Source organism: Pan paniscus, chromosome X, assembly GCF_029289425.2.
Source record: "Pan paniscus chromosome X, NHGRI_mPanPan1-v2.0_pri, whole genome shotgun sequence".
NCBI lineage: Eukaryota > Metazoa > Chordata > Mammalia > Primates > Hominidae > Pan > Pan paniscus.
Genome location: NC_073272.2, coordinates 21,958,670 through 21,986,609, shown reverse-complemented (window position 1 = coordinate 21,986,609; position 27,940 = coordinate 21,958,670). Strand labels below are relative to the sequence as shown.

General features: G+C 41.4%; 1 protein-coding gene across 12 annotated transcripts in view; it reads left to right on the top strand.

Annotated features, from left to right (window-relative positions):
* Nucleotides 1-27,940, top strand: part of RPS6KA3 (ribosomal protein S6 kinase A3) — a 120,726-nt gene that overhangs the window by 84,475 nt on the left and 8,311 nt on the right. For 11 of the 12 annotated variants that reach the window (XM_034950454.3, XM_063601603.1, XM_003819557.7 and 8 more), the window contains 10 exons: nucleotides 5,669-5,757; nucleotides 6,251-6,315; nucleotides 6,395-6,497; nucleotides 7,459-7,583; nucleotides 9,875-10,000; nucleotides 16,633-16,722; nucleotides 18,378-18,536; nucleotides 21,065-21,226; nucleotides 23,090-23,166; nucleotides 24,377-24,494. In XM_034950454.3, the coding sequence (XP_034806345.1) occupies nucleotides 5,669-5,757; nucleotides 6,251-6,315; nucleotides 6,395-6,497; nucleotides 7,459-7,583; nucleotides 9,875-10,000; nucleotides 16,633-16,722; nucleotides 18,378-18,536; nucleotides 21,065-21,226; nucleotides 23,090-23,166; nucleotides 24,377-24,494 (1,114 nt within the window). The remainder of the gene's footprint in view (nucleotides 1-5,668; nucleotides 5,758-6,250; nucleotides 6,316-6,394; nucleotides 6,498-7,458; nucleotides 7,584-9,874; nucleotides 10,001-16,632; nucleotides 16,723-18,377; nucleotides 18,537-21,064; nucleotides 21,227-23,089; nucleotides 23,167-24,376; nucleotides 24,495-27,940) is intronic. The other variant, XM_008972958.5, reaches the window with a different exon arrangement.

Genomic DNA, 27,940 nt, shown 5'->3' with positions numbered 1-27,940 from the left:
TCTTCTAAAGACAAATATATGTATACCCTCATCCAGTAATTCCCACTCCTAGACATTCACCCATGTTAAAAGAATCTAGTTACTCACACATCAAAAAACAAGTACAAAGCCGTTCATAGCAACATTTGTAATAGCCAAAAAGTGGAAACCTGATTATTAACAGAAGAATCAATTAATAAATGATGGTATATTCGTACAGTCGAATACAATAGAAGTTGTTGTATTTACACTCTGTGGGCCACACACAGTCTCTGTCACATATTCTTTGTATTTTTTTTCCAACCCTGTAAAAATATAAAACAATTCTTGAGAGCCATTCAAAAACAGGCTGAAGCCTTGGCCCATGGGTGTAGTATGCCATACAACAAAGAAAATGAACAAACCACAGTTACATGCAACAACTTAGATAAATCTCACAAGAATGTGGAGCTAAGGAAGTACAGACACAAAAGAAAAAGTACTATATGATTCTATTTGTAAAGTTTACAAAGCAGGCAAAACTAAAGCATAGTTTTTAGGGTTCATATTTAGATGCTTAAAAGCCTGAGGCAAAATAAGGGAAGTGGTTACACTGGATGAGGGGTTCTGGCAATGTTATGTGTCTTGGCCAGATAACTATTCAGTTTGTGGTAAATAATTGAGCTGTGTACTTTGGGTGTTTTTGTTCGGGGTTTTTTGGGGCATTTTATATTATTCTACACAATATAAAAGGTCTAAAAAGATGTGCTACATAAATGAATGTTCACTGAACTTTCATCACTGAACCTTTATCACTTCATCTACTTTGATCCCTCCCTTTCAGCGAACAAACACTCTCGTGTTGAAGAAACTAAATCCTTCTTTGACTTGCCCTTCCTTTCAAGTTACTGTACCATCTTCCTGCATCCTTTCAACACAAAGCCTCTTTAAAAAGTAGTCTATGCTTTCTGTTACTACTTTTTTGGCTTCTTTTATTCCACAGCCTATTTGTCATTCATCCCCACCACTCTACTGAAACTGCTCTCTCTGTGGCTATCAGTGATCTTCTGGTTGCTAAAACCAGTGGCAGGTTGTCAAAAGGATGACTCTACCATTCATTCACACAATGCATTTAACAGATGTTTCAGTTCTTGCTACTCATACTTGAGATGTAGTATTAACAAGACTGAAAAGGTCTTTGGTGGTCTTCGGAGCTTATATTTTAGTGGGGGAGACAAGGAATTAATATCTAAACAATTTCAGATAGTAACAGGAGATATAAGGATAATAAATCGGAATTCTGTACTCATAATAGTGACTCCTTACTGTGTGAGGGAAGGAGCAGAAAGCAGGAGCCATATTAGATGGGACACTCAAGAAAGGCATCTCTGAGTATTTGACACTGGTGGCCACTCCCTCCCTCCATAGTTTTTCCTACTTTGATCTACTTCTTCCACCTCTCTAACCATTCCCCTTTTGGTCTCTTTTACATGATTTCTTCTCTTCCTGTTTTTCCTTTTTTAATTATAAAAATTTTCAAATATGAATTATCAAAAACAGAATAATTCAGTGAACACATATACCTGTTACCCAGATTCGACATTCATCAAGATTTGGCCATTTCGCTTTATCTATTCTTCTTTACTTTTCTTTACTGAAGTATTATAAGCATTCCAGACATATCTACTTAATTCAGTTTGCCTTGCTAAAAATATGGGTGTTTTCTTACACATCCACATAAAACTAGCAATAATGCTTAGGTATCATCAGTCCTTAACTAAGTTTTTCAGATTTTCTTCAAAACTGTGTCTTTACAGTTGGATCCAAATCAAGTCTGCACATTCCATTTGGTTGTACTTCTTAAACTTCTGTTATCTATCCCTGTTTTTCCCCTCCTGTTTATTCATAGAAACCTAGTCAGTTGTTTTATAGAACTCTGCTTTCTGGATTTATCTTGTCAAAGAATGAGACCCCCTCTCAATATCTGAAACAAAAAGCATAAAGTTTATTTTATTCTTTGCTATGGTAAGGCTAGAGTCTCCCCAGACATAGTAGACCACTAATCTTATATAGGGTTTTGAGGAAGGGTGGAGCTCAAGAAGTGGCAGAGTTTCATGTCTATAAGTGGGTTGACATTATCTGTAAGAATGTGATTATTTGGGTGGGACTGTTGTTGATCAGTGGGCATTCAAGTGTGTTTATTGGAGTGAGTCCATTCCTGTTTGGCTAATTTTCAGAGACAAAGAGCAGTTACTCATCTTTGCAGGTGTTCACCAGGCAAGTTGTCATTGATCAATTCAATGGATTTTAAACCAACTGAAAGGATTTAAAACCAGTTCTGGTGGTTCTCTTGTTACCATGGTTACATAACAATTAGTCTTTTCCTAGGAGTATGGAAATTTTTTTTTATTCCCTTAGTGTTATTAGCTTGATCCTCTATTCTGTTTTTGGTTAAACTGTTTTAGCAAGATTATTTCACAGCTAATACCGTGTGGTCCCTATTACATCAGGAGGCTTACAATACCTGGTTGCCCCCACTTTAAGTGATGGGCTCCAGTGGTTGCAGCTGATTCCTCTGTTGTAAAGTTCCCTGTCATGCTTCTAACTAATGGTTCTATCCATTAATAATCATTACTTGAAACAGTTATTTTATAAGGAATTCAAAAGTGATGAATTGCTTTTCTTTTAAAAAAAAAAAAAAGTTTTTTTAGAGATGAGGTCTTGCTCTGTTGCCCAGACTCGAATGCAGTGGCATGATTACAGGTCACTGCAACATCAAACTCCTGGGCTCAAACGATCCTCCTGCCTCAGCATCTCGAGTAGCTAGGACTACAGGTGCACCACCATGCCCAGCCAAGTTCTTTAATCTTTTGTACAGATAGTATCTTGCTATGTTGCCAGGCTGGTCTCAAACTCCTGGGCTCAAGTGATCCTCCCACCTCCGCCTCCCAAAGTGTTGGGATTACAGGCATGAGCCACTATGCACCAGCCATGATTTTCTATTATTATTATTATTCCTTCCTCATTTATTAGCTGGTATTTTCTCAACAAACTTTCCCTCATCAACTATGATGATTTAATTACTTGAAATAACGCTCATCCAAGAAAAAGAGAATAAATACTTAATTCTTTTCTTAAATTGTTTCTAATGTCAGAGCCCTAGTTACTTCCTAGTGGGGGTAGTATCCAGTGAGTCGAGTTTTTGTATTTTGACTTTGCTTTTTCTTACTTTACATAATAAACTCATGGGATTTAATAATCAGTGTGATTCAGCCAATTGCAGTCATTATTTTTAATGCCCTAATTGTTCTTTTTCTGACTACCTTTTAAATGGTCTTATCCCCCAGGATCCGTCTATGATATGCTTTTCTTCCCCCTCTGCACTCTTTCCTGACTGACTTCAGTCTTTCCTATAACTACCCTCCACATTTTAATTACTCTCAAATCACTCTTTCTTACATGAATTTACCAGGCATTAGACCTGTGTTTCTATTTACTCACCTGCCTGGCCCTCCCAAAACATATTACATGCATGACTTCATATCTTTGAACTAAATGTATCTTTATTTGCTGTTCTTTTCTTATACTCCCAGTTATCAGCATTTTCGTGCACCCTCTTCCAAGCCAGAAACCTGGAAATCATTTTTTATTCCTTCTCTCTTTTGCATAATTAGGTATTCTCCAAATTCGATCTCAGAATTATTTCACTGTTCCAGCCTTTCCTCTGAATTAAACTGCTTAAAGTATTCAGAAAACAGTGACCTCTTACCCACACTATCTGACCACATTCCTAAGTTGATTGCCTACCACTTATGACCTCTTCCCACTCCAAATTGTTCTCTATTACCCTTGGAGTTACCTTCTTGAAAATAAGTCTAGTCATGTTAGTCCAGTTTCAGGACCTCTGCTGCATCCCTGTTACCTAATACAATAGTGTTTCCCCAGATTTGTCCAAGAGAATATTAATTCTACAAGATATTAATAGGTATTCTTTGAAAAAGAGGTGCTGGAAATAAATACTTAGAAAATACTGATTTCACCCATAATCCCAGCACTTTGAGAGGCTGAAGTGGGAGGATCACTTGAGGCTAGGACTTCAAAACCAGCCTAGCCAACATGGCAAAACTCCATCTCTACAAAAAAAAAAAAAAAAAAAAAAAAGCCAGGTGTGGTAGCACACACCTGTAATCCCAACTACTTGGGAGGCTGAGACACGAGAATCCCTTGAACCCAGAAGGCAGAGATTGCAGTGAGCCGAGATTGTGCCACTGCACTCCAGCCTGGATACTCTGTCTTAAAAAAAAAAAAAAAAACTGATTTGTTTGCTCTAGATTTCTCAGCCTTTTTATATGCAGTGTATTTTAATTCTGTGTGTCTAATAGGGGGATATAATAGATAGCATTCTACAAGCTCGTTGGGTCATGAATTTTTTTATTGTTGCTAACTATCTAGAGGGATTAATGTTATTCAGTAAAATTTGGGGAAACACTAGCCAAATGAATAAATTGTTAGCCTTTAGATTGCATTGAAGACCTTTCATAATCTCCCATGTTAAATTAAATATCCCCCACTGTTCCCTTGTCACTCTTTGCATATGTTCTTCTGCATTTGTCTCTTAATGTACTAGCATTATCTGTATCCATCTTCACCATGGACCATGAGTTTCATGGGCTCTCTTTATCTCTGTATCCTCAGCACTAAACAGTGTCTGGCATGTAATAGCTCAATAACAACGCACTGAATAATAAATGGATCTGTTTCTGAAATAGGAATTTTCCCCAGCTCTATTTTTATTGTCATACTTACAGGATCATTGGTTTCTTTAATTTGTAGGTTTGGAAAAAGAATTAAAATTAGAGCTGAAACAGACCTTCAAGTTCATCTAGGCCAGCAGTTTTTAGACTGTGTATCTTCAATATTTCACAATCCTCTTTCCCACAGTTCCCCTTCCCTTCAGGGGCTGTTAAAGGGAATAGAAAGGAAAAAGTGGCATATGAAACACATGTTCTCTTAGCAGCTTTAAATGTTAGGTTTCTTAAATTCCCTTTGAGGAGGAGTTCTGAGGCTATACTTTGGAAGCTATTGGTCTAGAGACCAATCCCTTTGCTTATGAAGAAATGATAACAGGCCCAGAATAATTGGCTTTCCCACTGTCACAAAGTTCTTAGTAACAGAGCCAGAACTAGGATTCAAATGATCTCACTTTCACAGTGCTCTTTGCAAAATTTTGAAAAATGAAAAAGCTTATTAGATTATGAACTAAAATTCAGTTATGTGTTCACATGAAAACCTGTACATAAATGTTCACTGTAGCTTTATTCATATTAGCCCCAAACTGGGCACAACCCAAATGTCCTTCAACAGATAATGGATAAACAAACTGTGACATATTCATACAGAAGCCATACATGTAATAAAATGGCATAGAACTAAACACACACACAAATAAGTGCAAATAAAACCAGTGCCATGTGAATGAGATCATTGGATTGTCTCCATGTCAATATCCTGGATGTGATATTGTACTGTAGTTTTGTAAGATGTTACCATTGGGGGAAACTGGGTAAAGGGCACAGGGGATCTCTCTGTATTATTTCTTACAACTGAGTGTGAATCTACAAGTATCTCAAAAAGTTTAATTTAAGAATTTTTAAAAATAAAAATACAGATGCCTCCAAAAAATAAAATATTATGTGGATTTATTATTTAGAGCCAAACTTGGAATGCCACAGTTTTTGAGTCCTGAAGCGCAGAGTCTTTTACGAATGCTTTTCAAGCGAAATCCTGCAAACAGATTAGGTAAAAATTTTAACTAATTTGTTTATGTTGTATGTTTGTTGGTGTTTGTTTTTAGCGGGGAGTAGATATTTGTTTTGTGGTGGAATTATTAACTATTTAGACAAGGCTAGGCCTGGTGGCTCACGCCTGTAATCCCAGCACTTTGGGAGACCAAGGCGGGAGAATTACTTGAGTCCAGGAGTTCAAGACCAGCCTGGGAAAAATGGCAAAACCTCATCTTTACAAAAAATACAAAAATTAGCCAGGCATGGTGGTGCGCGCCTGTAGTCCCAGCTACTCAGGAAGTTGAGGTAGGAGGATCACTTGAGCCTGAGAGGTTGAGGCTGCAGTGAACTGAGATCACACCACTGCGCTCCAGCCTGGGTGACAGAGCAAGCCCTTGTCTCAAAATTAATTAATTAATTAATTAATTAGACAAGTATTGAAAACAAAGGCTGAGCAATATGTATATTTCTCCTTGAAATAAAATTACCAGTGAATCCATTTTTGATAGGTGCAGGACCAGATGGAGTTGAAGAAATTAAAAGACATTCATTTTTCTCAACGATAGACTGGAATGTAAGTATAGAATGAAAACTTGCTTGAAATATTTCTTTATAATTAAAATATGTCTAAGTCTCTTTTTTTTTCCCTCCAGAAACTGTATAGAAGAGAAATTCATCCACCATTTAAACCTGCAACAGGCAGGCCTGAAGATACATTCTATTTTGATCCTGAGTTTACTGCAAAAACTCCCAAAGGTAAGGAGAAAATGTGAAAATCCAAATATAAGACAACAAATATGTTTTTTTCTTGTTTCATCAGAAAATCTTTTCCAGACTCTGGGCGCGGTGGCTCACACTTGTAATCCCAGCACTTTGGGAGGCTGAGGCGAGCAGATCGCTTGAGGCCAGGAGTTGGAGACCAGCTTGGCCAACATAGTGAAACCCTGTCTCTACTAAAAATACCAAAATTAGCCAGGTTTGGTGGCATGTGCCTGTAATCCCAGCTACTTGGGTGGCTGAGGCACGAGAATCGCTTGAACCTGGGAGGTGGAGGTTGCAGTGCATCAAAATTGCACCACTGCACTCCAGCCTGGGTGACAGAGCGACACTCTGTCTCAAAAAGAAAAAAAGAAAATCTTTTCCTGGATAACTCTCTAAGCTATCTTCAAATCTCCTAAATTTGCTGTAGATCAACCTTGTATCTCCCCTGTTCCACCCCAACTAGGTTATTATTGAGGGCTGCAGTTTCTAATATGGTAGCCAGTAGCCACATGTGGCTAATTAAATTTAAATTAATTAAAATTTAAAGTGTAGTTTCTCAGTCACGCTAGGCATGTTTCAAATGTCGAAAAGCTGCATGTAGCTAGTGGCTATCAGACTGTAAAGTTAAAGAAAATTTCCATCATTTCAGGAAATTCCATGGAACAGCATTAATTTTGAATACCATTAACCCTATAATTCATCGATGTATTATAGCCTTCAAATGAATTAGCTATTTTCTAGGCTCCGAGGGACTAGGATGTTGGTGTTGTAATGGCAATACACAATCAGAACAGATCAGATACAGTGCCTCACAGGTATCCTGGAAAGCAAGAGGTATATACTGTGTACCTGAGAAATAGAATTCCAGAATAAGTGAAAAAGGTCATAGTGTCAACAGTTTTTCCCTTAATTTCCTTTCAAATGAATCTTCTTTGTCACTTCTTACTCTTTTCAGATTCACCTGGCATTCCACCTAGTGCTAATGCACATCAGCTTTTTCGGGGGTTTAGTTTTGTTGCTATTACCTCAGATGATGAAAGCCAAGCTATGCAGACAGTTGGTGTACATTCAATTGTTCAGGTGAGTGGATGTCTAAATAATTTTAGATTTGGAATGTTGTAAGATATAGTTCATTCTGTGAATAGATCTTTTTCTACTGACTTCAAGTGAGCAATTTAAAATACATTTTAGACTGGGCATAGTGGCTCACACCCGTAATCCCAGCACTTTGGGAGGCCAAGGCAGTTGGATCACTTGAGGTCAGAAGTTCAAGACCAGCCTGGCCAACATGGTGAAACCCCTATCTCTACTAAAAATACAAAAATGAGTTGGGCATAGTGGCACGTGCCTGTAATTTCCAGGTACTCAGGAGGCTGAGGCACAAGAATCACTTGATTCTGAGGCAGAGGTTGCAGTGAGCGGAGATCGCACCACTGCACTCCAGCCTGGGTGACAGAGTTGAAACTCTGTCTCAAAAAATAAAATAAAATACATTTTATATCATTAACTTTACTCTTAGGAATTTTTTTCATATGTCATCGAAAAGGTTGCAAGAACCAAAATCCTAGATACCTATGTGACTTGAAAGTAGAGTTTTAGGCCAGGTGCGGTGGCTCACGCTTGTTATCCCAGCACTTTGGGAGGCCGAGGCGGGCAGATCACAAGGTCAGGAGTTCGAGACCAGCCTGTCCAACACAGTGAAACCCCGTCTCTACTAAAAATACAAAAATTAGCTGGGCGTGGTGGCGCATGCCTGTAATCCCAGCTACTTAGGAGGCCGAGGCAAGAGAATCACTTGAACCCGGGAGGCAGAGTTTGCAGTGAGCCGAGATCCGCCACTGTACTCCAGCCTGGGCGACAGAGCTAGACGCTGTCTCAGAAAAAAAAAAAAAAAAGAAAGTAGAATTTTAAAAGAGTTGAGATAAACATGACGATGTTGTCTATATCCTCTCCTGTGCCTCAAAATGTTTTTCATGCCGAGTTTGTTTCACCCTCTGCCTCCTTCAGGTCAGCTATGATGAATTGAGGTCTTCTGGTTCTTTGATGCCTTAGAACAGGAGTCGGCAGACTTTCTCTGTGAAGGGTCAGATAATACTTGAGGCTTTGTGGGCTATATGGGCTGTGTCACAACTACTCAACTCTGCTATGTAGCACAAAACAACCACAGACAATACATAAACAAGTGGGCATGGCTGTGCGCCAATAAAACTTTATTTACACACACAGGCAATGAATCAGATTTGGCTCACTGGCCATAGTTTGTCAACCTTTGCCTTAGAAAAGATACAAGAAATAAAAATGAACTCAAATCTTAAGTCATCTTTCTAATCAAAGGGAACTAGATATATCTTTTGAAGCATTGGATTCTTTTTAGGATATCATTTGTACTTGGATTTGCTTGATGATTAAGTTGCTTTTGCTCTAAAGTTTTTTCATGAGTCAGTTATCCTGTTTTCCATTTTGTAGAAAAACAATTAAAACACTGGTTTTTAAGCAGAGCTCATGTTGAAATAGTCTGTGCCATTTACTATGCAAGCACATGAATGTATGGCAAGTTTTTAAATTATAAATTCTGTACCTAACATAGAAACCACAAACTTGTATATCCTACAAAATTCAAGTTTTAACATATACAAAGCTCATAGGCATGGATGTCTCATATCAGTATAGCCAAGGGCAGCACAACTTTCCTCAGCCTGTTTATGGAATCAGTAAGTTGCTGTTCATCATCTACTGTGTGTTATTAGTCCCTAACCCATGACGAGCTTCTTTAGCATAAGTTGTGTAAGGCTATGACTTCAGGGTGAAGAAAGGAGGGAGTGGCTACTGAAAGTCCAAAATGGCGATAACAGGTATTGCTTGCAAATACATTATTTTTATTTAATCTTCACCATTACCCTCTGAGAAAATACAGGCTCAAAGTTACATAGCCTGTAAGTGGTGTACCTGAGACAAGAATTCAGATATTCTAATTCTGAATCCTCCTAAATCCTTTCCTTCTATACCATAGGTTTCAAACTTCTCATTTGCAAAGGTACTTGAAAACCTATAGCCGACTGGGGACTGGAATAAGGCTGAATCACAGACAAAGATGTAGGCCCCATATCAAGTAGCTCTGCTTTTTCTGTTGTGCAAATTCAATTTTTGTTTGTAACATAAGCTTTTTTAAGTCATATTTCTTGCTGTACACTTCATTGTAAACACTTTCAAAATCACTTGTTTGTAGAATAATAAGTACTATAAAGATGTATTTTTATTCTTATTCATTTATATGTAGGGCATCAACAATGCATGCTGAGTAACATACTTCCCTATTATAAAATGCACTAAAGGCATTATGGGACTCTTCACCAATTTATAATTTTTTGTAGCAGTTACACAGGAACAGTATTCAGTTTACTGATGGATATGAAGTAAAAGAAGATATTGGAGTTGGCTCCTACTCTGTTTGCAAGAGATGTATACATAAAGCTACAAACATGGAGTTTGCAGTGAAGGTAATTTTTTTTTTTTTTTTGTCATGGTATTCTTTGCATTTATTTACTTTTAAAATAAAAATGTCACATGGAAGGGGGAATATGATTTTTCCATGGTGCTCCAGAGGGAAAAGCCAGACCCAAAGAATATAAGTAACAAGGAAGTACATTTTAGCTTAACTTAAGGGAGAACATTCTTATCATTAGAGCTTCACAAATGACACAAGCTGTTTAGAGCTGGTAAGCTTCTGCTTAATGACATTTTAAAAAATTGTGCATTCATTTAATAAGATTGCTTAGAAAGGATATGGTATGGCTTACAATATGTACGTGATCAAGTCTTTGCCTGTTGCTCTGAACTCTTCTCAGTTCCTTCCACTCCAGCCACACTGGCCTTCTTGCTCTTCCTGAAATGGGACAAACCCATTGCCTCCACTGGACCTGATGCTACCTCTGCCTGGAATGTTCTTCCTCCAGATTTTCTTGTGGATTTTCCTTCTTACCAGCAGATCTCTACTTGAGTGTAAACTCCAAAGAAAGGGCTCAAACTCCAAAGAAAGGGCTCTTTTTTTTTTTTTTTTTTTTTTTTTTTCTTTTTTATTGATCATTCTTGGGTGTTTCTCGCAGAGGGGGATTTGGCAGGGTCACAGGACAATAGTGGAGGGAAGGTCAGCAGATAAACAAGTGAACAAAGTTCTCTGGTTTTCCTAGGCAGAGGACCCTGTGGCCTTCCGCAGTGTTTGTGTCCCTGGGTACTTGAGATTAAGGAGTGGTGATGACTCTTAACGAACATGCTGCCTTCAAGCATCTGTTTAACAAAGCACATCTTGCACCGCCCTTAATCCATTCAACCCTGAGTGGATACAGCACATGTTTCAGAGAGCACAGGGTTGGGGGTAAGGTCACAGATCAACAGGATCCCAAGGCAGAAGAATTTTTCTTAGTACAGAACAAAATGAAAAGTCTCCCATGTCTACCTCTTTCTACACAGACACAGCAACCATCCGATTTCTCAATCTTTTCCCCACCTTTCCCCCCTTTCTATTCCACAAAACCGCCATTGTCTTCATGGCCCGTTCTCAATGAGCTGTTGAGTACACCTCCCAGATGGGGTGGTGGCCGGGCAGAGGAGCTCCTCGCTTCCCAGTAGGGGCGGCCGGGCAGAAGCGCCCCTCACCTCCCGGACAGGGCGGCTGGCCGGGCGGGGGGCTGACCCCCCCCACCTCCCTCCCGGATGGGGCGGCTGGCCGGGCGGGGGGCTGACCCCCCACCTCCCTCCCGGACAGGGCGGCTGGCCGGGCAGAGGGGCTCCTCACTTCCCAGTAGGGGCGGCCGGGCAGAGGCGCCTCTCACTTCCCCGACGGGGCGGCTGGCCCGGCGGGGGGCTGACCCCCCCACCTCCCTCCCGGAGGGGGCGGCTGGCCGGGCAGAGGGGTTCCTCACTTCCCGGTAGGGGCGGCCGGGCAGAGGCGCCCCTCAACTCCCGGACAGGGCGGCTGGCCGGGCGGGGGGCTGACCCCCCACCTCCCTCCCGGACGGGGCGGCTGGCCGGGCGGGGGGCTGACCCCCCCACCTCCCTCCCGGACGGGGCGGCTGGCCGGGCGGGGGGCTGACCCCCCCACCTCCCTCCCGGACGGGGCGGCTGGCCGGGCGGGGGGCTGACCCCCCCCACCTCCCTCCCGGACGGGGCGGCTGGCCGGGCGGGGGGCTGACCCCCCACCTCCCTCCCGGACGGGGCGGCTGGCCGGGCGGGGGGCTGACCCCCCCACCTCCCTCCTGGACGGGGCGGCTGGCCGGGCGGGGGGCTGACCCCCCCACCTCCCTCCCGGACGGGGTGGCTGGCCGGGCAGAGGGGCTCCTCACTTCCCAGAAGGGGCGGCCGGGCAGAGGCGCCCCTCACCTCCCGGATGGGGCGGCTGGCCAGGCGGGGGGCTGACCCCCCCACCTCCCTCCCAGACAGAGCGGCTGGCCGGGCAGAGGGGCTCCTCACTTCCCAGTAGGGGCGGCCGGGCAGAGGCGCCCCCCCCACCTCCTGGACAGGGCGGCTGGCCGGGCAGGGGGCTGATCCTCCCACCTCCCTCCCGGACGGGGCGGCTGGCCAGGCGGGGGGCTGATCCCCCCACCTCCCTCCCGGACGGGGCGGCTGGCCGGGCGGGGGGCTGACCCCCCCACCTCCCTCCCGGATGGGGCGGCTGGCCGGGAGGGGGGCTGACCCCCCCACCTCCCTCCCGGACGGGGCGGCTGGCCGGGCAGAGGGGCTCCTCACTTCCCAGTAGGGGCGGCCGGGCAGAGGCACCCCTCGCCTCCCGGACGGGGCGGCTGGCCAGGCGGGGGGCTGACCCCCCCACCTCCCTCCCGGACGAGGCGGCTGGCCGGGCAGAGGGGCTCCTCACTTCCCGGTAGGGGCGGCCGGGCAGAGGTGCCCCTCACCTCCCGGACGGGGCGGCTGGCCGGGCGGGGGGCTGACCCCCCCACCTCCCTCCCAGACGAGGAGGGAGGACGCTCCTCACTTCTCAGACGGGGTGGCTGCCGGGCGGAGGGGCTCCTCACTTCTCAGACGGGGCGGTTGCCAGGCAGAGGGTCTCCTCACTTCTCAGACAGGGCGGCCGGGCAGAGACACTCCTCACATCCCGGACGGGGCGGCAGGGCAGAGGTGCTCCCCACATCTCAGACGATGGGCGGCCGGGCAGAGACGCTCCTCACTTCCCAGATGTGATGGCGGCCGGGAAGAGGCGCTCCTCACTTCCTAGATGGGATGGCGGCCGGGCAGAGACGCTCCTCACTTTCCAGACTGGGCAGCCAGGCAGAGGGGCTCCTCACATCCCAGACGATGGGCAGTCAGGCAGAGACGCTCCTCACTTCCCAGACGGGGTGGCTGCCAGGCAGAGGCTGCAATCTCGGCACTTAGGGAGGCCAAGGCAGGCGGCTGGGAGGTGGTTGTAGCGAGCCGAGAACACGCCACTGCACTCCAGCCTGGGCGCCATTGATCACTGAGTTAACGAGACTCCGTCTGCAATCCCGGCACCTCAGGAGGCCGAGGCTGGCGGATCACTCGCGGTTAGGAGCTGGAGACCAGCCTAGCCGACACATCGAAACCCCGTCTCCACCAAAAAAATACGAAAACCAGTCAGGCGTGGCGGCGCACGCCTGCAATCACAGGCACTCGGCAGGCTGAGGCAGGAGAATCGGGCAGGGAGGTTGCAGTGAGCTGAGATGGCAGCAGTACCGTCCAGCTTCGGCTCGGCATCAGAGGGAGACCGTGGAAAGAGGGGAGAGGGGAGAGGGGAGAGGGGAGAGGGGGGAGGGGGGAGGGGAGAGAGGAGAGGGGAGAGGGGAGAGGGGAGAGGGGAGAGGGGAGAGGGAGCTCTATCTACCACACAGTCCTTCTCTCTTTCAATTTTTTTTTATTTAAAGTGCAATTCATACAGTTCTTGTTCATGCATGTCAGTACCAGTTAAAAATTACACTCCTCTTGTTGTTAAAAGTGCCTTTTGTTATAAAAAAGTTAAATATCTGGCTAGTGATCTTCAGAGATCTTAATCTAGAACCCTGTGAGCTAAAGGTAAGGTGGTTATATATCTAGTTTGCCCAGAGCAGTAGCAGTTTACACCTCAAGTGATTTTTTTTCTTTTTTTACCTCAAGTGATTTTTAAAGTATCTTTTTACTCTGAGAAGTCCTCATTTTATGCTCAGGGTGTCAGCAAATTCCTCAAAATTGTGTGCAAAATTTTGTATGTTTACATCTTCTCTGGCAAAAAGTTCATACCTTTCTTTGCATCTAAAAGGATCTGGGAACTAATGAATAAAAACCACTATCATAAAATTCGTTATCATTGGCTGTTTTAATTTCATCAAGTATCCTAAGACAGAATTTTCTAAGCCAAAAACCAAGGAACCTAGCTCTGCGATAAAGTTTGAATTTCAAACCTTTAGTCGTAAGTGAACAAACACTATGTTCAAGTCTCTTTTCACTTCTTGGAATAGTAACCTCTGCTCTCCAGTCTCAAGCAATTCAAACAATGTCTAAAGCTTTCAACTTGTTTGAACCTTAGGACTGGTTTATAAATATACATAGCTCATGTTTAGAGAGATAGTGACATTAGTTGTTATCACTCTCCTAAACTTAGATGTAACTGCTTTAAAGTCGTCAGTGTCTGTAGGGCTTTCTGTCAGATAGAAGGATGAACCATAAAAATACATTTAATTTGCTTCATTGGAAGGGCAATAAAGCTAATTTTAAAGAAGGAAATTCTTAAAAGAAATACATTTAATTTTCTGTTTTCCTATTCATTGCTCTTACTGAAATCTAAGATACATAGAAGTTTTCAAATTGCTTACATGAAAGGAGAAAAGACTAATAATGTATTTGGTAGGCAGTTTAAGGATGTGTCTTGCCTCCATAAATACATCATAAAAAGCAGAAATGTCCTGAGGCCCCTTTGAATTACAGAAACCTTGAGGACTATGCCTAAAACCTCAAAAATACCTCCAAGCTATTTGTGGATTTTTGTAACTTAAATGACTCATAAAACCAATCCCAACACAACTGGATTCTACTGAAATTACCACATATTTGAGGTCCACAAGCACAAGTATAGATCTAATGCAAACTGGGCTCAGATTAGCAGATCCATGCCAAAAACGACCCCTCCCAGTGTGTTCTGGTTTTCAAAAGACTAGTCCCAGGTCGTCTCTTAAATTAGCATGTCTATTCCATATACCTCTCCTCTTAATCACCCATTTGCCTAATTCCACACTATCATTTGCAGTTGATTACAGTGGGCACCTGTATGTTTATCTTCCCTGTTCTCCAAATACAGAACTGTTATGCAAGTACAGTCTACCCTTGAATAACACAGGACTTGGGAGTGCTGATCCCCAAGCAGTTGAAAATCCACGTATAACTTGACTCCCGAAAACTTAACTGCTCATAGCCTACTGTTGACCAGAAGCCTTACTGATAGCATATATAGTCGATTATTTTGTATGTTATATGTATTATATACTGTATTCTTACAATAAAGTAAGCTAGAGAAAAGAAAGTGTTATTAAGAAAATCATGCCAGGCATAGTGTCTCACGTTTGTAATCCTAGCACTTTGGGAGGCCGAGGTGGGAGGATTGCTTGAGGCCAGGAGTTTGAGACAAGCCTGGGCAACATAGCAAGACCCTATCTCTACAGAAAAATTGTTTAAAAATTAGCCAGGCATGGCTACATGTGCCTGTAGTCCCAGCTACTCAGGAGACTGAGACGGAAGGATTGCTTGAGCTCAGGAGGTTCAGGCTGCAGTGAGCTATGTGCCACTGTACTCTAGCCTTGGCAACATAGCCAGACCTCATCTCTACAAATAATTTTTAAAATTATCTGAGTGTAGTGGTGTGTGCCTGTGGTCCCAGCTACTCAGGAGGTAGAGGTGGGAGGATCACTTGGGCCCAGGGGTTTGAGGTTGCAGTGAGCCGTGATTGTGCCACTACACTCCACCCTGGGCAACAGAGCAAGACCCTGTCTCAAAAAAAGAAAAAATATATATAAGGAAGAGAAAATACATTTACTATTCATTAAATGGAAGTGGATCATAATAAAGGTCTTTTTCCTCATCATTTTCACCTTAAGTAGGCTGAGGAGGGAGGAAGAAGAGAAGGAGTTGGTCTTGGTGTCTCAGGGGTGGCAGAAGCAGAAGAAAATCCACGTGTAATTGGTCCCTCATAGTTCAAACCTGTGTTGTTCAAGGGTCAACTATAAATCCGTTTCAGATAGAAGACTGGAGCCATGCTTGAGAGTTGTAACCTCTTTCCTAGGTTGCTGGAGTGTCTGGGTATTTAGTGCATACTTAATTACTAAGCTGTTTAAAATTGAACATACAAAGGCCACCTAGTTTGTTTCAGACTACCCTTTGAATGAATAGAAAGCAAAATTTGTCTTTTTTATATAATATTAGTTGAGCAGATTAAAACATTAAGAAAAATATTTTTAAGGAGCAGCCAATATAAAAGGATTAGAAAGCTACATTACTATTTTAAAGGGCTTTATTATAATAATTAAACCAAATTCTAACCAAATAAAATGCTAGGTATGATTTTCTATGTAGCTTTCTGCCTAACTTCAAAAACAAGATTGTTCTACTTAGCAGATAATTAGCTTTTATAAGTAGCTTACAGCTAACAGGATATTCAATTGAAGCATTTTATTAAAGGAAGTAAACTTAATTCAATAAGCAGATGCTAGTGGTGGTGTTACAGATATATCTAGCTCTTAATTATCTGTATTGATGGGGGGTTAGAAGTTGACTGAGTTCCCAAATGTTTAAGGCCTCAAGGATAGAAGAAAAGATATGTTAACTGTGTTCTTGGTACCTTTTGTCGAGGCTTTTTGAGTTTTTGGTTAAGTCCTAAACTTACTACAAACTTACAAACTTAGACTGGAGAGGCATGGTGGGAATGCGACTCATGAGTTAGAATTTACAGCCTTGCCATCTATATCAGGACTGGCTTTCTGATTAAACAATCTGGCCAGGTAGTTGAATAAAACTGACTGATAAATGGCTTATTTATACACTATTTACATGAGGTAATACCCAAGGTCTGTAGCTATAAACAATTAATGTTTATAACTGTATAGTTGATGAGGTTTTGTGATAAACATTTGCCTTTTAGATTATTGATAAAAGCAAGAGAGACCCAACAGAAGAAATTGAAATTCTTCTTCGTTATGGACAGCATCCAAACATTATCACTCTAAAGGATGTAAGTAGATTCTTTAATATGGATCATTTGAATCAGTTGTCTAACTCACATTGAAAGTAGTGTATTTTCAAAAATCATGTGGTAGACAAAGAACTCATCATAGGCTGGGCACAGTGGCCCACGCCTATAATCCCAGCAGTTTGGGAGGCCAAGGCAGGAGGATCACTTGAGGCCAGGAGTTCAAGACCAGCCAGGTCAACACAGTGAGATCTCCATCTCTACAAAAAAAAATTTTTTTTAATTAGCCGGGCCGAGCATAGTGGCTCACACCTGTAATCCCAGTACTTTGGGAGGCTGAGGCAGGAGGATTGCTTGAGCCCAGGAGTTCAAGACCAGCCTGGGCAACATAGGGAGACCCTGTCTCTAAAGAACATTTAAAAATTAGCCTGACATGGTGGCTCATGCCTATAGTCGCAGCTACTCTGGAGGCTGAGGTGGGAGGATTGCTTCAGCCCGGCAGGTCAAGACCTCAGTGAGCAGTTATCGCACCACTGCACTCCAGCCAGCGCAGCAGAGCAAGACCCTGTCTCAAAAATAAAAACAAAACAAAACAAAATTCAACATGGTAAGTTTAAAAAGTAGATTTGAAAACAATTTATATGTGTATATGGCATAATTTCATTTATCAATAAAGATATGTTTGTACAGTTATTTTTTTCTACTTTTGCTTTAAGAAGAAAAGTACTTACAATATTATTGCTTTTAATATCTGCACTTACTTGAACACTTACCTAAATGTTCAGTGTTAATATTACTATTAGTTCATATTCAATATTGACTAGTCTCACTCTCCAGACTACCCCAAAGTATCTTCCACATTACTAGAAAAGAGATCTAACACTCATAACTACCCATTTAACTTCCCTGCCTACAGTCTATAAAGTCCCCAGCTGCTTAAGACCCTGCCTTCCTCTGTAGTTTTCAGACTTCTCACACACCCTTTCTCATACACCTGATGCTCTGTGTTCTAGTATGTAAATTTCTTGCGCATGCCTCATTTTCCATGCTGCTCTGTCTGAATTTATAGTTCCCTCAGTTGCTAACACCATCTATTTTCTTTACCTGGCTAACTACCACACATACAAGATTTTGCTAAGGCACTGCTTCTTCCAGGAAGCCTGCCCTGCCCATTGCCACCCCCAGGACAAGTAAAGTATCTTTCCCTGGACTGTCATGATAACCCTGTTGCCTATGTCTCTCTTGACTTTTATTATAACAAAGTGTTGGCAAACAGTGTGAACTCCCCAGGTAGTGTTAAGTCTTCTCTTGCTAATGATGCTCAATAGGCCCAAAGGCCTTATCTGGGGGTTGTCAAAACTCAAATTTCCTCAGATTATCACTGCTCATGGAGACACAGCAAAACCTCGTCTCTACAAAAAATGCAAAAATTAGCCAGGTGTGGTGGCATGCGCCTATAGTCCCAGCTACTTGAGAGGCTGAAGTGGGAGGATCGCTGGAGCCCAGGAAGTGGATATTGCAGTGAGCCAAGATTGTGCCAGTGCACTCCTGGGCGACAGAGTCTGTCTCAAAATAAATAAATAAATAAAATTTGTCTGGAATATGAAGTGAGTTTAATTTTTCTTTTATATTTTAAACTTTGTTTTGGGCACATATAGTTTCAAATAATATTTACATTTTGATGTTGAAATTTATAGGTATATGATGATGGAAAATATGTGTATGTAGTAACAGAACTTATGAAAGGAGGTGAATTGCTGGATAAAATTCTTAGACAAAAATTTTTCTCTGAACGAGAGGCCAGTGCTGTCCTGTTCACTATAACTAAAACCGTTGAATATCTTCACGCACAAGGGGTAAGTCTTTTTACCACTCTATATGTACATACACACACTTTTTTCCTTTATGTTTGAGCTAGAATTAGATAGAAATTACTTTATGCCTGAAATGGAAAATAACTGCTATTAGCTGAATTATCCTACTGACCTTCCTCTATATAAACTTTTATTATTGAGATTGAAGTGTACCTTTGATATACCTAGCTTGTTTATGTTAAACTCTTGTGCTTCCAAGAAAAAGTAAGTGATCTCTTCCGACCTGGAAAACATAGCATTGTTTCTGCTAGGTCACTCTGTACTCATGAAAACCAGGCCCACTTCAGGTTAGAAGCAGAACCAAGGAATCCTGGTTTGTATTCATGTATAAAAGGAAATCCTTAAAACAATGAGGCCAAGGAGTCACATGCTTCGGCTGGTGGATATGCTCTTCGTTCTTCTTGTATGCAGATTTTTAGTAAACAGCAAAAGAAAATTGTATTTCTAGGCTAGGCACGGTGGCTTATGCCTGTAATCCCAGCATTTTGGGAGGCCGAGGCAGGCAGATCACTTGAGGTCAGGAGTTCGAGAAAATCGTATTTTTAAAACAAGGCGGCCGGGTGCAGTGACTCACGCCTGTAATCCCAGCACTTTGGGAGGCCAAGGTGGGTGGATCACCTGAGGTCAGGAGTTTGAGACCAGCCTGGCCAACATGGCGAAACCCTGTCTCTGTTAAAAGTACAAAAATTAGCCGGGCGTCATGGCGCATGCCTGTAATCCCAGCTACTCAGAAGGCTGAGGCAGGAGAATTGCTTGAACCCGGGAGGCGGAGGTTGCAGTGAGTTGAAATTGCACCACTGCACTCCAGCCTGGGCAACAGAGTGAGACTCCATCTCAAAAAAAAAAAAAAAAAAAAAGAAGGGAAGTCTGGGAGGAAAGGAGAAAATGAGGGGAGGGAGGGAGGAAAGGAGAACAGCAGAGGAGTGAAGCAGAGGAACAGAAAGCAAGGGGAAAATAAACAATTTTTTAAAAATTTTTTAGTTGACAAATTATATATATTCATGGTATACAACATGATGTTTTGATACATGCATATATAAAAGATTACTTCTTAAGGAGTTCAGTTTCAATACATTCTTCTTGTTTTGTCTTTACCCCTGAAAGCCAAGTAGAATGTGTTAATTCTGGAGCTTCCTGACTTCTAACTTACCAAGATTTGCCTAGTATTGTAACTTGAAATTAGTAGAACTCAGTAGTCACTGAGGAACTTATGACCTTGAAGTCATCAAAGTCTTCTGTGTTCTTTTCCCAATGCCTCATCAGTAATTCGTTATTAAAATAGTCTGGAGAAGTGATGTCCTGGATGTGAGGAACTAAATCTAATTTGATTGATTGGAACACAGACTCAGAATTTGGTGACAGAAGGCACACTTAAGTCTAAAAAGGAATGTCAGAGAAGCTTATGATAAAAAAGTACAGTAGTCCCCCACTAATCTGCAAGTTTGCTTTCTGTGGTTTCAGTTACCACAGTCAACCATTGTCAAAAATATTACAGTATTTTGAGAGACCACATTCACATAACTTTTATTACAGTATATTGTTACAAGTGTTCTAATTTATTATTAGTCATTGTTAATCTCTTACTGTGCCTAATTTATAAATTAAACTATATCATAGGTATATATAGCTAGGAAAAAATATAGAGAGACTTTGGTATTATCCTCAATTTCAGGAATCCACTGGGGGTCTTGAAACATACACGCCACGGATAAGGGGGGACTACTGTACTCAGGTAGATCATTAAAAGAGGAAAATAATACAGAACTCTAAAGAAGAGGTTTCTTGCATGTGTAACACCTTGTATATCAAATAGGCAATACCAAAAATAAAGTCCAGATTTGTTTTGGTTTTTTCCTTTTTACTCCTCAATGCCCTGTCTATTCCATTTAGTCTATCAGAATATATTTGTTGTGTATGTATCTTGTACGTGCTGTTCCTTCTAGTTAGAATGACTCTCCCTTACTGTTCTTATGGCTCATTCATTCTGTTCTTCAGCTATTGGATCAGATGTTACCTAATCTAGAGACCCTCCCTGACTGCCCTATTTAAAGTGACCTCCCTAGTTATGTCCCATCTCTCAACCTATTCTCTGCTTCCCCCAGAACTGTGTAAGCTCCTAGCATGGAAAGGCCAGGATCTCATGGGTCTTGTTCACCACGGTATCTACAGCAGCTTATATAATACCCTGGTACATGATAGACACTCAATATTAAATGAGTGATCAACCTGGAGGTAGATATATTATTGCTGTTTGCAATTTTCCTTAACCCAATTACTCAGTTGGACAAAGAGGAGGGAGGTAAGTACTATTCTTTCTTCCTCCTCCTCCTTGCCCCAGGTCTATGTTAGAGAGTTATGCTTTACATTATCAGTATTTTATAATGTTAGGCTAATTTAAAGGTCAGCACTCATCATCTTGTTAAGTGCATTGCTTGACAGTTTGTGAATAAAGAACTTTCAGTAATGGAAATATATTGTTAACATAACTCTTTAATTTGTATTTCAATTAGGTGGTTCATAGAGACTTGAAACCTAGCAACATTCTTTATGTGGATGAATCTGGTAATCCGGAATCTATTCGAATTTGTGATTTTGGCTTTGCAAAACAGCTGAGAGCGGAAAATGGTCTTCTCATGACTCCTTGTTACACTGCAAATTTTGTTGCACCAGAGGTAATTGTGAGAGAGTTTGCTTGCAGTATTAGTATGTTTTAAAACTCATTCACTATGTTTAATACCGAATTATTAATAATAATTTAATTGAAGACTTACTGAAGAAATAATTAGGATAAAATGCCAGCCTTTCATTTCCCTGTTTAATGTTTCAATGACATCTGATTGCCTACAGAAGAATCTAAATTTCTTAACATATTATAAAAGACCTTGAGGCAGGGCATGGTGGCTCATGCCTGTAATCCGAGCACTTTGGGAGGCCAAGGCAGGAGGACTGTTTGACGCCAGGAGTTTGAGACCAGCCTGGGCAACATAGTGAGACCCCATCTCTACAAAACATTTTAAAATTAGCTGGGCATGGTGGCGTGCCTGTAGTCTCAGCTACTCAGGAGGCTGAGGTAGGAGGATCACTTGACCCCAAGAGTTTGAGGTTGCAGTGACCCAAGATCACACCACTGCACTCCAGCCTGGGTCACAAAGCAAGAACCCCTCTCAAAAAAAAAAACAAAAAAAAACAAAAAAAAAACCTTCAGTCTCTCTGGTATTCCCTACCTGCTCCGGTATTCCCTACCTGAAGTTCTAGACACACTGGACTTCTGGCCTATCACTAAGCCTGCTCTGCTCTCTTACTTATAGGTCCAATATAAGCAGGCCACCCTCTAGCCTTCCTTCTCTCCCCATGTCAGGAATAAATTGCTTCCTCATCTTCATCTCTATAACATTTAAGACATAATTTGGGGTTTTTGTTTGTTTGTTTAGGGACAGGGTCTCCCTCTGTTGCCTAGGCCAGAATACAGTGGTGCAACCATAGCTCACTGCAGCCTTGAACTCCTCAGCTCAAGCAATCCTCCTGCCTCAGCCTTCCAGGTAGCTGGGACTACAGGAGAACACCACCGTGCCTGGCTTATTTTTTATTTTTATTTTTTAAAGATGAGATCTTGGCCAGATGCCATGGTTCACACCTGTAATCCCAGCACTTTGGGAGGCCAGGGCAGGCGGATTGCTTGAACTCAGGGGTTTGAGATTAGCCTGGGCAACATGGCGAAATATAAAATATAAAAATAAGCCAAGCGTGATGGCACATGCCTGTAATCCCAGCTGCTCGGGAGCCTGAGGCAGGAGAGTTGCTTGAACCCGGGAGGCGGAGGCTGCAGTGAGCCAAGATCGCGCCACTGCACTCCAGCCTGGGCGACAGAGTGAGACCCTGTCTCAATAATAATAATAATAATAAAGAGGTCTTGCTGTGTTGCCCAGGTTGGTCTCAAACTCCTGGCTTCAAGTGATCCTCCCACCTTGGCCTCCCAAAGTGCTGGACTGCAGGCGTGAGCCACCATACCCTACCCAGACTTGATTTTATTATAATATTTATCAGGTTGAGTCGTTAACTATTTATATGTTTATTTCCCATCAGATTTTTTTTTTGGGGGGGGAAATCAGGGGTTTTTTGTATTTCTCATAGTTCATACCTGATAAAAGTTGGTGATTTTTGTGCTAGGTTATGTGTGTTCTTTGTGTGCGTGTGTGTATGTGTTCTTAAAAGCATTGTTTTTTGTAAATATTTCTGTAGCCCCAAACAAAATATAAATTCATTAAAATAAGAAAGTTATCTGCAGTTTGTTTTATATTCCTGTGTACCTACAGCACTCAATAAATATTAATTTGAATACCAAAATTAAATTTATATATGAATTATTAGTAGTAGAATGTTCTAGAATCGGATTAACGTATTGCCTTATTTGGTAACCATGTTCTGTTGAAATTTTCCTTATAGGTGTTGATTTGGAATATATAATTCAACTCATAGCCTTACAAATATATATACAAAATGGTGGTATAGTAATACTAATTTTGCACTTTTTCTAGGTTTTAAAAAGACAAGGCTATGATGCTGCTTGTGATATATGGAGTCTTGGTGTCCTACTCTATACAATGCTTACCGGGTGAGTGTATACCATATGTTCTAAGCACCTAAGCATTTGTTCATCAATGTTTTGCTTAAGTTATCTAGGTTTTTGTTTTGTTTGGGGTTTTTTGTTTGTTTGTTTGTTTGCTTTTTCTTTAGAGACAGGGTCTCACTCTGTTGCCCAGGCTGGAGTACAGTGACACAGCCATAGTTCACTATAGCCCCAAACTCCTGGGCTCAAGCAATCCTCTCACCTCAGCCTCCTGAATAGGAGTAGCTAGGACTACAGGAGTGCACCACCACACCTGCCTAATTTCTTAATTTGTAGAAACAGGGTCTTGCTGTGCTGCCCAGGCTGGTTTCAAACTCCTGGGCTCAAGTGATCCTCCTGTCTTGGCCTCCCAAAGTGCTGAGATTACAGGCATGAGCCACTGTACCTGGCCTATGTAGGTTTTTTTTTTTTTTAATTCAGATGTTGTCATATCTTTCCATGTTTTCTCGTGTTATCTAATATATACAATTCTGTAACAATTCCACATTTATGGCTATATCATTACTGATTTTTTATAATGTGCTATTTATTAATGTCTCGAGGTCCTAAATTGATTTTTTCCATACTTTTTTGTACTCTTGTCATGTCAGAAGCATAGACCTTTTTTTTTTTTTTTTTTTTGAGACGGAGTCTTGCTCTATCACCCAGACTGGAGTGCAGTAGCACGATCTCGGCTCACTGCAACCTCCACCTCCCAGGTTCAAGCAATTCTCCTGCCTCAGCCTCCCGAATAGCTGGGACTACAGGCACGCACTATCACTCCTGGCTAATTTTTGTATTTTTAGTTGAGACAATGTTTCATCATGTTGGCCAGGCTGGTCTCAAACTCCTGACCTCGTGATCCGCCCACCTCGGCCTCCCAAAGTGCTGGGATTACAGGCATGAGCCACCGTGCCTGGCCTACACTATTTCTTAATGTTTTATTCTGTAATGTGTCAGGTCTTAAAATATTTATTAATATAAATATTTTGTATATTTGTAATTATTGTAAATATACAATAATTTGTATATTAAATATAATTAATATTTTATAACCTATACTTTACCTGGTGCCTTATGGAGCTTCATTTTGTTGATTTTTTTCACTTTGGTAGATTTTAATAAAATATTACATTAACTGAATTAGAGTACTTTTGAGATTACCAACCAAGTAATAAATTTTATTCATTAATATTTTAATTTTATTATAAATTAGTTACACTCCATTTGCAAATGGTCCTGATGATACACCAGAGGAAATATTGGCACGAATAGGTAGCGGAAAATTCTCACTCAGTGGTGGTTACTGGAATTCTGTTTCAGACACAGCAAAGGTAAGTATCACTTCCTATTATAAGATTTTGAGAAAATAACTTTTTATGATCCATAGTGAGAAGAAATACTACCAGTTAGAAACCTTTGTTTATAAATTAGTATGTTAAACTGATGTTAACAAATAATTTGAACTCGAAAATGGACCCATTATTTTGTTTCTTCCCCAGCTGACATTGGTTTGGCCTTATTATTTATACTTTTAAAACTGTTTCTCACTGAAGAACGTGATAAATGATAACCGTGGTAGTCTTCATGATTTGTCTGTCTATTGTGTGCCTCACATGCCACTTTACCTAAATTATGTCATGTAATCCTCATAACACCCTGTGAAATAGGTGGCAGTATCCCCATTTCACAGAAGGAAACCAGAGCCCAGAATGTTAATTTGAACTTGTCTATGTTACATACCAGGTAAACATGGGTGCTTCAAACTAAATATGATTCCACAGCCCTCATTCCCTAGAATAATTATACCATGTTCTATTTTTAATTCAGATTATGAAGAAAGGGGTTTCGGTTTTTTCACGATAAACAGATGTATAGTTTCATAGCATCTGCATGAAATCGTTTGAGGAGCCCTTCTCACTGGAAGATCTGCCATCCCCTGAATAGCACTGACTTGCTTTCCAACTCTGTTCTATTTTCACTTTTTTCATAGAGAATTCTTTTTAAAAAAATGAAGTTTTTTACTTCAAAATAAAAACAGAGTAGATAAAGAGGATACATATTGGTGAAAGTGCATATTCTTTTTTCTTAGGGGTGAAAGCTTGAGTTGAGGTGATCGTATAAGTAAATAGAACACATCAAAAGTGTATATAGATTCTGTTGGCATAGGGCCCGAAGCCTCAGTTGACCAATTTAATGTCTGTATAGATAATATTTGGTTTTATAACTGCATTTAAAATGAAATGTTGGCCGGGCGTGGTGGCTCACACCTGTAATCCTAACACTTTGGGAGGCCGAGGTGGGCGGATCACTTGAGGTCAGAAGTTCAGAACCAGCCTGGCTGACATGGTGAAACCCCAACTCTACTGAAAATACAAAAAAATTAGCCAGGTGTGGTAGCAGGTGCCTGTAATCCCAGCTACTGGGGAGGCTGAGGCAGGAAAATTGCTTGAGCTAGGGAGGCGGAGGTTGCAGTGACCCAAGAGTGCACCCCTGCACTCCAGCCTGGGTGACAGAGCAAGACTGTCTCAAAAAAATAAATAAAAATAAATAAATAAAATGAAATGTTAGCCTTTACCTTTTTCTAACAATGTCTTAAACCAGATAATTCATTTCTCTGGGTACTTGTTTCCTTTGTAGTTCCCTTATTGAGTGCCTACAATGTGCTTAATAAATGAAGGCCTTAGAGATAAAAGATGTGACAAAGATAGAATTCCCAATCCCAGGTTGCTCACAGTCTAGTTGGGAGACAGCCAAAAATATACGGTACAGTGTCACATGTGCTGTAACAGTGGTACAGTTTCTGTGCTAAAGAAGTACACAGACGATGCTTAGTCAGAAGGATTTTAAGGAAAGCTTTCCAGAAGCAGTGAAGGAGTTTGCCAGGCAGATTTGGGGAGCTGAAAGATGTAGTCCTAAGCTGAGGGATCAGCACATGCAGATAGGTGGTGATGATAGCATGAGAATAGCAGAATGCCTCCAGGCTGGTCATTCCATGTGACTAGTGCAGGGTTGCATGGGAGAGGATAGCTGATGAACCCAGATTGTGAAAGGCTTTGTGGCTCGTGCTGAGGATTGTGGGCTTAACTCTGGGTATTGTGGAGCTGTTAAAACACATATTAAGGAGTGCAGTGATCAGATTTTCCTTTTTAAAGTGCATTCTGTGGAGCAGTAATTCTTAGCTATGGAGTCCACCACAAACTTTGTCATGATAGGTTGTGAGGTATATTAAGTATATGTTACCAATAATAAAAATATCAGGGCTTACACATTAATTGATTTTTTAATAAGTTAAAGCAAGTTGAGGTTATCACTGTGATTTTCTTCATTCACTTACATCCTGGTATGCTTTTTTGGTGAGAGAGGAAGGGCAGGTAAGAATGGAGACACAGAGCATAAAAAATTACATCCAACTCACAGCCTATCTTATAGATTCCATGCTATTACTAGTAACTGTTGCTAATATGTACAGTTAAGACTTGTGACTACAAGCATGATATAATTCCATGATTAGCCACAAGATAGAAGGGAGGGCTCTATCAATCTGGGTGTATCCCCTCAAGAGCAAGTTGCATATGTGAATGTTGTCAGTCATGTGGGCCATATGTGGCTTTCAGAGCAAGAAGACTAGAGCTGGCATTTACTGAGCATTTATGTACCAAGGACTGTGCTAACACTTTTACCTATGTTGTTTCATTTAGTCCTCACTGACCTAATATTAGGGACAGTACTTGTAAGGTTTTGCAATATTTCAGGTCATGAATGATGAGGACCTATATTAGAGCAGTTGTGATGGAATTTGAGCCAAATGGAAGAGAAATTGAGGAGGCATAATAGACTTGATGGTTTATTATACATAAGAAATGAGAGAAAAGCAGTTATAATGTATGTAGTCCCCATTTCTACCTTGGGCAGATGGATGAGGGGTGGTATCCTTCACTGATTTGTAGAATACAAAAGAAGTAGTTTTGAGAGGAGTGGTGGTTGCAGATTTGGACATTATAAATTAAGAGATGTATGTCCATCAGGCAACTGTCTATATGGTTATAGGTCTTAAAAGAGAAGTCTGGGGTGACACTTAAAAGTTAAGAGTTGTCATCATCCATAGTAGCTAAAGCCATGAATTTGAATGAGATTATCTGAGCAGAGTGTAAGAGAGCCAAGGAAAGAATTCTGGAGAGCACCACTTAAAGAGAAAGCTTAGGAGGAGTAGCCATTAAAGGGGCTGTAGTAAGAGAAGTAGTTTGAAGTGAGTTCGCCAAAAGCTCATTAACGTATAGATTTGATTAAAATTATAATTGAGTTTTGTTGTACCCCTGGACAGTTTTGCAACCTTTTATGCAATTTTAAGCACTTTTGCCTACTTTCAGAATTGCAAAAGGGAGGTTCCTAATTTTTTTTATTTTTATTTCCAGCTCTGTTCAATTGCGTATCCCTGTTCTTAGCTGTTAATAACTAAAAGTAAGAAACCATAAATGTCTCATAGCAGAGGAGTACCTGGGACAACATCACCCTAATTCCCAAGATCTAGTTAACCACCAGATTCTGTCAGTTCTTTATCCTAAATACCTCCATTTCTCTCTCTCTCTCTCTTTTTTTTTTTTTTTTTTTTTTTTTTGAGATAGAGTCTTAGTGTGTTGCCCAGGCTAGAGTTGCAGTGGTACAATCACAGCTCACTGCAACCTCCAACTTCTGGACTCTAGCTATCCTCCCACCTCAGCCTCCTGAACAGCCAGGACTACAGGCATGCACCACCACTCCCAGCTAATTTTTAACTTTT